The sequence below is a fragment of the Zootermopsis nevadensis genome, unplaced genomic scaffold, assembly GCF_977971745.1.
Source record: "Zootermopsis nevadensis isolate Lab colony 2312 unplaced genomic scaffold, Znev_1.0 Znev_ptg000017l, whole genome shotgun sequence".
Taxonomy (NCBI): Eukaryota; Metazoa; Arthropoda; class Insecta; order Blattodea; family Termopsidae; genus Zootermopsis; species Zootermopsis nevadensis.
The window spans coordinates 2,277,370-2,289,423 of record NW_028259149.1 but is presented as its reverse complement, the minus strand read 5'-3'; the positions used below and the strand labels follow the sequence as shown (position 1 = coordinate 2,289,423).

At 34.5% G+C, this 12,054-nt stretch overlaps 1 protein-coding gene across 5 annotated transcripts in view; it reads right to left on the bottom strand.

The window, feature by feature from the left end:
• Positions 1–1,125: 1,125 nt before the first annotated feature.
• LOC110834257 (disheveled-associated activator of morphogenesis-like protein) overlaps positions 1,126–12,054 on the bottom strand; it is a 199,053-nt gene continuing 188,124 nt past the window's right edge. For all 5 annotated transcript variants that reach the window (XM_087350060.1, XM_022073212.2, XM_087350061.1 and 2 more), the window contains one exon: positions 1,126–11,126. In XM_087350060.1, the coding sequence (XP_087206186.1) occupies positions 10,788–11,126 (339 nt within the window). In that variant the 3' untranslated portion in view covers positions 1,126–10,787. The remainder of the gene's footprint in view (positions 11,127–12,054) is intronic.

Below are 12,054 nucleotides of genomic sequence, written 5' to 3'. Positions count from 1 at the left end.
TCAGTGTTGCTGACATGCAACATAGATCTGACTGCAAAACATGCTCCACTTAACTTCGAATATACGAAAATTTTTCTAATATTTCAGGTTTTGAACATTTTTTAAAAACATTATTTTAAAAAACATCGACATTTTCTTAAAGTTCTCTCCGCACATCCTCTCTGCCTGAACCGGTCTATGGAGGCCGTTCTGTACCTTATACGGTCTCTGTGTGACACGGTCCGTGAGGCTGGTGGAACGACTTTCAAATTGCAACACTTTTCGAAATTTTGAAAATATTTAAAAAATTCTTAAATGCTATAAAAATGAAGAAAGGGAAGATTTTCGAAATTTTTAAAAATATTTTTGAATTTGAAATTTTTCAAAAATTTTCAGTTTTGTACTCATTTTTAACATATTTCAACATTTATTTATTTTTCGGAAATTTTGTAATATTTCGATTTTTTTTTAAATTCTACGCATCCAGTCTGTGTCGGTCCCAGTCTCTGCTGCACCCAGTCTCAAGTGGACGCGGTCTCCATAATACCTTTATTTCTACAAAACACGAAGGAAATAAATAAAATTTAAATTTTTTCGAATATTTTGATTTTTCTCTGCTTTTTTTAACATTTTCAAACGTATTATCATTTTTGAAAATTTGTTAAAATTTCGATACGTTTAAAAAAAAATTCACTGCCGAACAAGTTCTGAGCCCGACTCAGCCTCTGTCCGCTGTGATTTAAGGGCATAAATACTATGCCAAGAGTCTGGGTGTCTGAATACAAACTGTACCTCTGGTAAAATATGGGCTGAGGCAGTTTCAGTATGTATTTCACTGACATCTTTTCCAGAAAATGAAAATGTCCATATGTAACAATATCCTGTAATATGTTTCACACTGAATGCCTTGCCTTCATTATTTCTACTACTCCAACATAGAGGACTTTGGTTCGCTTTCTTGGAAACAGAACCAATGCATAATAATTTGTTAAAATTCTTGTTTCACATGTTCCATTAATTCATGAACTATGTGGTATGATATACGGTGTATGTTGAAGAAGGCGTTATATAAAAGACTTGGTACGTATAAAAATAAACATATATTGTTCAGACTCTTCAAATTCCACGATGAGAATAAATGCTGAATTTCCGTGTCATATACTTCTTTAATTGTCACATATCCTACACAATTATTATTATGTACAAAAATACAAAAAGCTTTTGTGTAAGATATTTAAATACAAAGAGCCAAATTAAAAAGCAAGAGACACTAAAATTATTCACAAAATTTACTCATTTTCTGTATCTCTTCAGCATGGTTACCATCATTTACAAACTTCACACTACATACGAGTAGACAGTATCAGTCAGAAAGACAACTCTCCATCACACACACAATCGGCCAAAACAGCTTATTACCGAAATTCCAGTTTAACATCAAATTGTTTTTAATCTCTAGAGTTTTAATGTTCATGTACATTTATTCCAAGATCTTCACTTCAGCACATACTCATGTCCCATGGACTACAAGTATTGAATATGGCTATCTTCAGAGGTTCATGCCGCCTCCATCATCAGACCAGCAAGGACCTCTGAAGCATCAGTAAACTTCTACCACATTGCATGGACTTTACAGCTTGGAAGACAGCCATCTTCATCCTCACCGTGTGAAAACCTCAAACCTGACTATAAGAACTGTTTCAAGACAACATAAAGATGAAATAAGTGACTTCATAAATTGGTAGAACTGTACACCGGGTTTTCCAGTAAGTATAAGTACTGTAACCACCATGTGTCACCCGAAACACAATAAAAATGCACTAACTTAGCCTTAAATAAAGAAGAAATGTCACAAAATTTATTATGAAGCCTACAAATTAAGGTATAAATGTCAGTTTCTTTATAAAATAAGAATCAGTTTCTGAAATAGTGACTTTAAAACATGTAAATATACACACTTTCAACGTCTAAAGGACAAAAATGATCAGTTAAATTTTATCCCATAATATCAGTTATATAAGAATAGGAAATACAAAGTCAGAGAAGAAAAACTCAAAGTCAGAGATAACAGTCACTCCATTTCCTTCATGCACTCTTCATACTGCATCAACTAACACATGCAACTGTAAGATGACTTGTCTTTTATTAATACTAATGGCACAGATGTCACTAAAACAAATTCAGTCTAAAATTTTGCTCCTTTGCAAAACACAGAAATCCATTTATTGCACAAGGCAATAAACACATTTACTTAGAAAGAGATTCTCAAAAAGCCTGAAAATACGATGGACCTCCCTGTCAAATCTAAGATGCCTTTGAAGTGCCCTGAAACATTGTTTGGATAATGTTGCAAACACAACCACAATAACAAATACTGGAGGACGCTACTTTATAACAAATCATGAGATATTATTTGAACTCTTTGTTCTCACTATATGTGACTTTTAGTAAAAAATTAACTATTATACAATCAGAAACTAATTCTCACTTTGATGTGAACAACCCAGAAACCTACTCATGTGAAGGTGGGTTAGAGTAAATGAGCAACACATTTATGTTGACCGCTATTCTTCTTGCAAAGTATTAGCATTAAATATGAAAGAAACACAACATTTTTCTCTACCTAATATATACTAGCTACTTTAAATGTTAACCTAAAGTTCTGATCTTGAAGCAGTAACTAATGTTCCGTGTTATTCTGGATTTGAGCAAGAATTATTCTTGTACATGAACAACTACAAGACAATCCTGTATTAAAACTACCAGCTAAATAACCCTGCCTTTTTTGTTCAAGAAATTCTGTGTTATTCTGCATTTTTACACAAATCATTCTAGTAACCATGAAAATTTATACCCGTTTTTCAAATTATGAACATTATTTTCGCTACCACGAAGAACCAACCTTTGTCTGACAGCCAAACGTCCACTTCTTAAGTAATGAAAGTATAGTATGTAGCACACGCAAAATATGAGGTTAATACTTTAGGATTATTATATGTACAGTAATTAATTTTTCATAAAGAAAATTGTTTATTCTAGTTTTCGTTGGTTCTGAAGTTTGTACTGTACCTACACTAACTGCTGCATAATATAAAAATTTCATTTAACACTTTAACAGTGCTTTACAGCAGGATGGTCCAACTTTTTTTCTCGCTCGGGCCAGTATAGTTTTCCTATCGGACTCAAGGGCCAAGAAACCCCTGTCACTATTTTTGCATTATTGTTATCTTTAATAATATTTATTCAGAAATGACAACTTACCACTGCGTATGCTGAAGTATAAATTTTATTTAAATGTGCACGAACTACTACTGATTTGTGTATTATTTTAAATTTGCTCCTGGAACAGTTTGTATGTATACAATTTTTACCTGGGAAACTAACACAAATTATTTGAATTCTGCTATTTTAACAGCTTGTACCTGATACAATAACAATTTGTACCAGTAGAACATGCACCTTATTCTTTAATGTCAGTGGCTTTAGTGAGAGCAGAATGTTCTTTTACCAGTGACGGAATATCAACTTCGAAAAAAAAATAGGTTTGTGCGAACTAGTAACAAATTAACAAACACTTTTGTGGGCCGGATACGGCCCGACAGTTGGACCACACTGCGTTACAGGATTAATCAGGTAGTAATTATAATAAAAAAGAACACTGTTCTTATTTTTATGACTGTACTGTGTTGTAACTTATGTGAGAAAGATATTAGGCAATTTATCTTGGAGTAAGAAACAAATCTGAATTTTCTGCACTGAAATTAATGTGAACTTCATGTTTATTGTTGCCATCACATAAATAATTCATATCTTTTTGTAACTTTTAATATTTAATGTGTAACTTATTGTAAACTTTATGATTTTAATCAGACAAGGACCTACATTTCAACCGAAACATGACTAACTTGTTCACTGTCAAATAAAGAAATATGAATATAATTTTATACCTTTTACTTTTTTAACTTAAATAGAAGCAATGGCGTCGTAATTTCAGCCCTGATTTAAGAGAAACCAGTGAAATATAATGGGAATTTCATTTATGATTTACAAATTTTCACCTTCTGAACAGTTTTCATTGAACATTCATAAATTGGAGGGTGGTTGCACTACAAATTAATACCAGAAGAAAACTGCCAGTTAAATAACACTATAATTATGTTGTAGTTCAAACCTGTAACACAATCTTGAATGTGAAATATGGTCTGTATATCAGTTGGATACCTGACATTTTTTAACTAAATACAGAATCCAGACTGTAGTCAACATTTCGGTGATTTATAATACATTTGGTACATATCAAATCATTTTCTCTCTCATTCATACAAATGCTAATGAAAGTAGATGATCCGTATTCCTTACAAGTCTTCAACATTTTAATATAAATTACATATGGTAACATAACCTGTAAGAAAGAACTGCATCACAGAACGTGAGGCAGTCATGATTTTGAACTGGTTTACAGATTTAAATGTGTATTCAAGTACTTCTCCAATGAAAGCAGTGATAATGCATGTGCCTGTTCAACATTTTTCAAATTAAATTATAAAACGTGAATCATTTTCTTAACATCTTCCTCTGAAATGAAGTTTTAGTCTGAATTTTCTTAGTCAATAATGCCTCTGAGTCACATACAATAAAAATTCTTGTTGCTGAGAAACATCAGTTGCCCTTTTGTCTAATGACATATTCATTTAATTTCTTCACTCCTTCCTTGTATCATCTATGAATTTTAGGATTTTTAAAACATTTCAACTAAAGATGACGAACTGTCAAATAAATATCCTCCTTTATTCTTTATTTATTGAATAAAGTGTGCACTTTGCGATTTATCAGATATATCTGAGAAAAATTAAAAGAAGAAATGTTTAATTTTGAAAAGAAAACAAAAAAATACTTGGAGAGTATAAATGTGTATTTACTTCTAATAACTTCTTAGTCAACACTGAAATATTACATTTTAAAACACTTTAACCTCACAAAGACCTTTCACGGCATGCTGAAGATCTGTCATTTTCAACATATCTCACACTTGACAATGATGAACATGGTACAAGGTTTTAAAACCTTATGAAAGAAATGGGAATGATATTGTATCTTCCCAAGTCAAACTTTATAGACGATGCATCACACAGCCTAGCACACTGTGGCGCATCAGCAGCATACAGCTGATGTGTTAACACGAATTAAAGTCCACCTGGTAACATTTTTGTATGAGGTAATGATATCCATTTTCCTGTATGATAGATGTTAAGAGACTTGTAACAACACATCATTCCCAATACTTTTGTGTACGCAGAGCATCAGAAGCTGTGTAGTGACACTTAATTGCCAACAGACTGTTCAAGAGTAAAATAAACACAAGTATTCACATTACATCAACTACATGGACAACAGTAAAGCAGGGATGCACTGCAAAATTGTTACAAGGGGTTTGCACCAGCCAAGCTATATATCTTTTTCATTTTGGCACATAGAATTATGCATAGGAAATACATATATCAGTACATGGATGTATGTGTACTGATACAATGATATTGACATACTGCCTGCATAATATATTTTATATGTCTACAACGGAGGGTTCAGATAATTAATTGAAAATTAACAAGAAACTTGTAGGGGCCCCCCTGCAGTCCACCATTGCAAGTAAGTGTCAAATTTTTAAAAGAGGATGAGAATGCCAAGTACAGAAGCAACTTTATATAACACAAATCTTACCTTAAAATTTGTTTCCTTAAACTAACTTTAAGTACTCGATAGATTCCACTAAAAGTCACAATGTCCAATCTGTCAGTATTTGTGGTTAATACAGACATTATGTACAAGTCTAGGTAAAAATGATGTCAAATACATACTTCTTATTATTTTTATTTCATCATAATTTCCAAGAAGCCTCCCAAATGTTCTCTCCTTTATCAATACTTTTATTTCATTCCAGCTGTTACTTTACTGTTATAATAGTAAAATTATCACCAATGTATTTCTGTTAAAAAATTTCAGTGGATTTAAACATGAGGTAAAATGAGGGAAAACAGAAATGGGAACATGTAAGAATGGTAATAATAAACATTCCAGTTTAACTTACTATTTGTTTATATGACACTGCATTCAAAATATCTGTGTTAACAGGTCAAATCTATGTTTCGTGTTGAAACTCACACCAATAAAGAGGAATTTTTTTTTAGTTAAAATAAACATTTGTTTACTGTGAGCGGTTGGGAGTGTTTCATCATGTACTACAAGCAATTCTCTTTCCTTTATAAGATTATTCAAAAGTTAGATAATACCTAATAAAATTCAATATACAACGGAAGCACAAAACACAGACTATAATTTGTTATGGCAGTCTAATTACGTTTCAGCTTTAGTGGGTACGTAACACTCGTAACTCTGTGAACATGCGGTAAGAATCAACTGGCACACAATTAATGACTAATAACTTTGTCTTTATGAAAAGTCCCTGATGTGTAAATACATTTGTGACTTCACGTAATTTCAAACACATTCTTTGTTTTACAAAATATCTCCAAGTTAAACACATACAAAATGGCATAAATAAAAGTTACTGTTTCATTACTTAATTTTTTTATAAATACTTTCCTTACTAACAGAAAAAATCCAGTCTTGTAATTAGCAACACTCCTACCCTTTTTTAAATGCATCAAGTTATTCAAGACAGTGATTCAATTATGGGCTGTGCAGATGCACATATTTCCCCCAGGGATAAACAAAGTTCTATAACCAATCACACATTTGCAATGTACGCATGCATTCTCAAGTGAAACAATAGCAGTAAAATGTAAAAACTCAGGGTTAATTGTAAGTTCACTGTAACAGCAGTATTTTAATGCACTGGGAAAAGGTCCGTAAGCCTAATGTGGAAAGTGGAGCTTTCTGATACGCAAGTGACAAAGTATTTCAGTGGCGAAAGAGTTACAGGGAAGCAAACAGCTGGTGGTGTATGTCTGCGAGATGATTTGCCCGAGAGAGGGCTGAACTATTGGTAACAATTAGCGGAGAGATGGCAGTGTCCTTTCGTGTTCTTTTACTCTCCTTTTTGAAAACATTGTTACAGGACAGACTGTGGGATACCACATAGTGACTCACTGTAGTTTCTCAATTTTAAGATGCCGTTGACTTAGTGATAGGTTTTCTGTACATCAATTCTAAGACACCATGGAATGCAACATGCACCCTGATTTCAGAAATTTTAAAATGTGAATAAGTGTGTCTTAAATTTAAGGAAATACAGAATATTTTGAAAGAATAAAATAAGTTGTAACATACTCAGAACCATTAATGAAGAGCATATATAGAACACCTTACACGGTTATAGCGGTTAGAACGCTGGCCTTGTAATCCTGGGGTCTCGGGTTCGATTCCCGGCGGTGCCCAAATTTATAACTTGTGTCGGGCAAGGCCGTGGTCTAGGCAACACGGAGTTTTCCTCCGGGGGCTTCCCCGGTTTCTCCGTGGCATCCCAACAATTACACAGAAGAAGGCAATGGCAAACAATTTCTGGATCATCTGCCAAGAACGTATATGAACAGGTCCCAGTCCGAGAAAAGGATGGAAGGATCCTGTTCATATGGACCTGTCGTCAGACAGAACACTAAATAAATAAATATAAATATATAGAACAAAGTCAGAGGAATGAAAACTAAACTAAGTTAAACTAAAGTACACAGACATTTGAAATTTAAAAGTTATAAGTACCAACTGTTACAAAATGTTACTGCACAAGACAAAGTAGTTCCCTACACATTTTTCTCTGACTTGCTTCCAAGACAGTGCACACTGGACATCTGAAAATGTAGGTTACAGCAACTTTATCATATTACCTACTCAAATGTGCTTAGTTTTCATCCCTGTGCCTTGTAGTTCATGAGTAATGTTACAGTAAAATGGCATACATTTCATATGTACACTGTTTTTTACATACACATATGTATAAGCATACATATAGTCAAATGAATTATGATGTACATGTTCTTGAAGGTGGCTCTGTCTTCTGAGATACAGCACTGCACATACTGACAAATGTTTCAGTATAACTTACTGCTTCCATCATCATATCACCACCCTGATGATGGAGGTAGCAATTTCCTCTGGAAAGTCCGTCAATATCTACCGGACTACACAGCGTTACAACCCAGAAGACAGCCATCTTCATACCCATCAAGATGAGAACCTCAAATGTCACTTACATGTTTTTGGATCGCAGTACTGTCTTTTACTAATGTGTAGGCTAGATCACGACTGATCAAACACCGAAGGTGGCTGTCTTCTGGGTTTATGTGTTATACAGTCTGGTAGAAGTTTACCGACATTTAAGAAGTGCTTGCTGCCTCCATCACCACCCTGATGATGGAGGCAGCAAGGACCTCTGAAACATCTGTCAACTCCTACCAGACTACATGGTGCAACAACCCAGAAGACGGACATTTTCAAACTAACGACTGTGAAAACCTCAAATCCTACATGATTTGACACCCTTATAGTAGAACTCTTCCAGTGAGTTGTTCTTGAAATTCCAAAATGTATTTCTGCACATAAGCCATCATTTCTTGCTTTGTAGTTTACAAACTTATATTTTTTACATACTAAGTAAACTGCTTCCTATTGGTGACAGCGCAGTTATTGTACAAAACAAATCTGCAACACTTATTATTGATCTCTTTGACTGAGTGGTATGAAGTACTCGCTATGAATTTCTGCCATTATCCTTCTATTTAAAGGAATGTTTTTGCAGATCTGAAAATAATTTGTTTTGTGTTCAGAAACTTAAAGTTTTTTGACTAGCATTAAAGACAGCAAAACTGGCACAAATGCATTCAACTTGTTTGATAAAACAACGTTTTTCTTACTGTAAGTGTCAGATGATAGAAATTTAAAAAAAAATTAAAACTTAAAACACAGAGTTGCTAGTGGTAACGAAGAGAAAATCTAAACATGGAGCAAAGACTCAATATCCACTATCGTTCTTAGAGAGAAATACCGATTAGGCCATATTTGTACATATCTTTAACTGTGAAATATACTGGCATTTCTCAATCTTCTCCAGGTTTCAGCATGCTAAAATATAGTTCAATACCTTACAGCTCAAACTATTTAAAACTGTGTTTGGATAAAGTACACATTACAGTTCATTTAAAAATGCAGCATGTTAGCTTTGTTACAGACAAGAAATTATGAATGTGGCAGCAAAAATACTTTGGTTAAAAGACGATTATTACGAGGAAGTGCGTGATCAAATATACAGGGCAGCAACGATTCATCAAGGACACTGCCAAGTTATGAAACAGGGATGAACAAGATTTTGCTGCTATTATCACAATTTAATAACTACTGTTACATGTGTAGAATCACATTTTGATTCGCTGTCGTGAGAACCTCAAATCCCACATTTTAATTTAAACGTTCGCAGAAAGCTCGTATACAAGTCACAGCACCTGGTCGAGAGACACTAACGTATACATATATTAATTCGATATCTACTGGCAAATTTTCAAAGGAATGTTTTACAGAAATGCATAAGCAACTCGAAGTAATATCTGACTATTGTTGACATTTGAGGTTTCCATTACAGTTACAGTAATTTATGTCTGATAATCATGACTTTTTTATTTTCATAAAAAATATAAAAGTGAAAATGAAAACCATGATAAAGGGAATAAATTGGCACCCACAGCACCACCGCTGAAGAAGTGTGCAGCGGAGAATCTGCACACACTACATCCATACGACCTTACGTGGTATTTAACTCACTTAAGTGAATAATAAATACTTGGTGCCCTAATAAAGTGTTTGTACATTCATATCAACAAGTACAGAAGATAAATACATTATACTAATTTAGGAGGGGTTGTATATGTACATTTATATAACATATATATGTCTAATAATATGAAAAAAGTAAGAAAAAGCACAGAACATATTTTAATAAATAAAATTTTGTTTTCTTATGTAAGGAGGACAATATTTGAAATGAGATTGCAGTTTTCAAATAAATAAGTTCTTCAAACTTAATTTAGTTAGTGAACTACATATGAAATGCACACTGTGGTGATAATATAAGAGATTTCTTAACACTGAAATGCTATCAGATGGTTTTTACATTCTTAGTTTTTGATTACGACCTCCTGGGATGTTGCTCGATGGCGTGTGCGAATGTTGAAGAGAAACTTGCAGCTCCATCTTCGTGATTCACGGCTGAACAACAAAGACAGAGCTAGCATGTTCCTTTGAAAAGTCGGTACACACTCGACTACGTTATGTTGTACCCCAGAACACGGTAATCTCAATTCATGCAGCCTTGAAAACTTCAAATCATACAAGTGTTAAATTCTTAAATTTTATTATAAATATAATAAAATGAATCAAGAGAATAGCGAAGAACATGTTACATCAGTATAAACCCCTGTAACTATTGACATTAGTCTGAATGTAATAACTGTGTATGTGAAATTAAAAATTCTTGACCACTTTTGTATCTCTTGTTGGAAACTGATGCATTTCAAATGTAGCTTAGGTCTTGGTAGAAATTCAGAACACTAACAAAGCATGCAAATACTGCACTCTGCTCAGAAAAAACATGTTTCGTAAACCAACAGAATATCACATGAATACGAACACTGAACAAACAGCATCTCCATGGAGCTATAATGTGGAGAGTACAATTCAAACGTCCCCACCTGTCGCCTTCATCAATTAGCTAAATATAAGCCAGTATGAAACTATGAAACTAGCAAAATGACAAACTGTCTATAAAATTCAGATACACTGCACTCTGCATGTCACTCCTAAAATTACTGTTCTCTCCTGTTATTAAGAACTCTCTCTCGGCTATCCTCCCGGTTCAGGCTGTTCATCCGGGGAGGTGAATTCCCATTACTCGTGATTCTGGACTTGCGACTACGTTTGAACTTTGCCATGTCCTCCCCAAACACATCCCCTGTGCGCAGAGCTGAGATGAGATCATCAAATTCTCCCTTGGCATCACCACTGTTCTCATGCCTTCCACTGCCAAAACCGACTCCCCCTCCACCAGCTGAAAGTCCATTGGTTAATCCATTCTTAAGGTTGTTCCCCACTTTGGCAAGTATTCCATCCCTGCTGTTTTTCCGCTCCATCGTCCGCTTCTTCAGCTGCACATACGTACACAGAAAAATATTGACACAAGGATATATGTTATGGTTAAGGTTATGTAGCTTTCTTGTTCTTTCTTATAGCCTCAGTTTCCAGACCGGCTCTGGGGCCCACCCAGGCTCCTGTCAAACAGGTAGTGAGGTCCTTTCCCAGGTTAAAGCTCACCCCCATCTATTGCAGAGGTCAAGAATGAGTAGGAGCTATACCTCCTCTCCTCTAAGTGCCAACATCGGCACATAATGGGATGACTTTACTTTACTTTTTTACCTTTCTTGTTACATCACATGCAATGTTTAACTTGACTCTGCTTCTTGTCGTTGCAGACTAGGAAATTTAATGCCTATATCAGTGATTCTTAACCCAAAATTGGATCACAATATTATCTCATCAGGTCACCGCAAGTCTGTGTAAAATCTTAATGACAAAAATTGTTTTCTGACAAAGTAGTGAAGGTAGAGAGGTGACATTTGAAATAACAGGCACGTGAGGACAGAGACAGAAATGTGCACACTAAATCTAACAATCTCACAGTCCTGTGGCCCAATCTGCTGATGAAGTAGGGATGGGCATGATCAGAGAAGAACAGAGGAGAGTACAGGGGAAGGGGAAGGGGAAGGCGACGTTCGGAAACAGGCTTCAGCCAGAACATTACCTGTGATAAAACCACGATCGAAAAATATTTTCAAGCAAATACAGAGCCAAGGTTCACACTAAGTTTGTTGTCTATTTTTTATTTTTTAAAAGTCATATACTCCTTATGTTTTATTAAATAACTTTTATATTTTATGTTATTTAGCTGCTCAGCAGATGGTACCAACCTATGTTAAATGTTTAATATTTGCGTCTACTCTGAAAGCTCCATAATCACATCTGAAACAGCTACTATTACAAATGCATATTATTATTAATTGTTAACTGGTTCTGCTG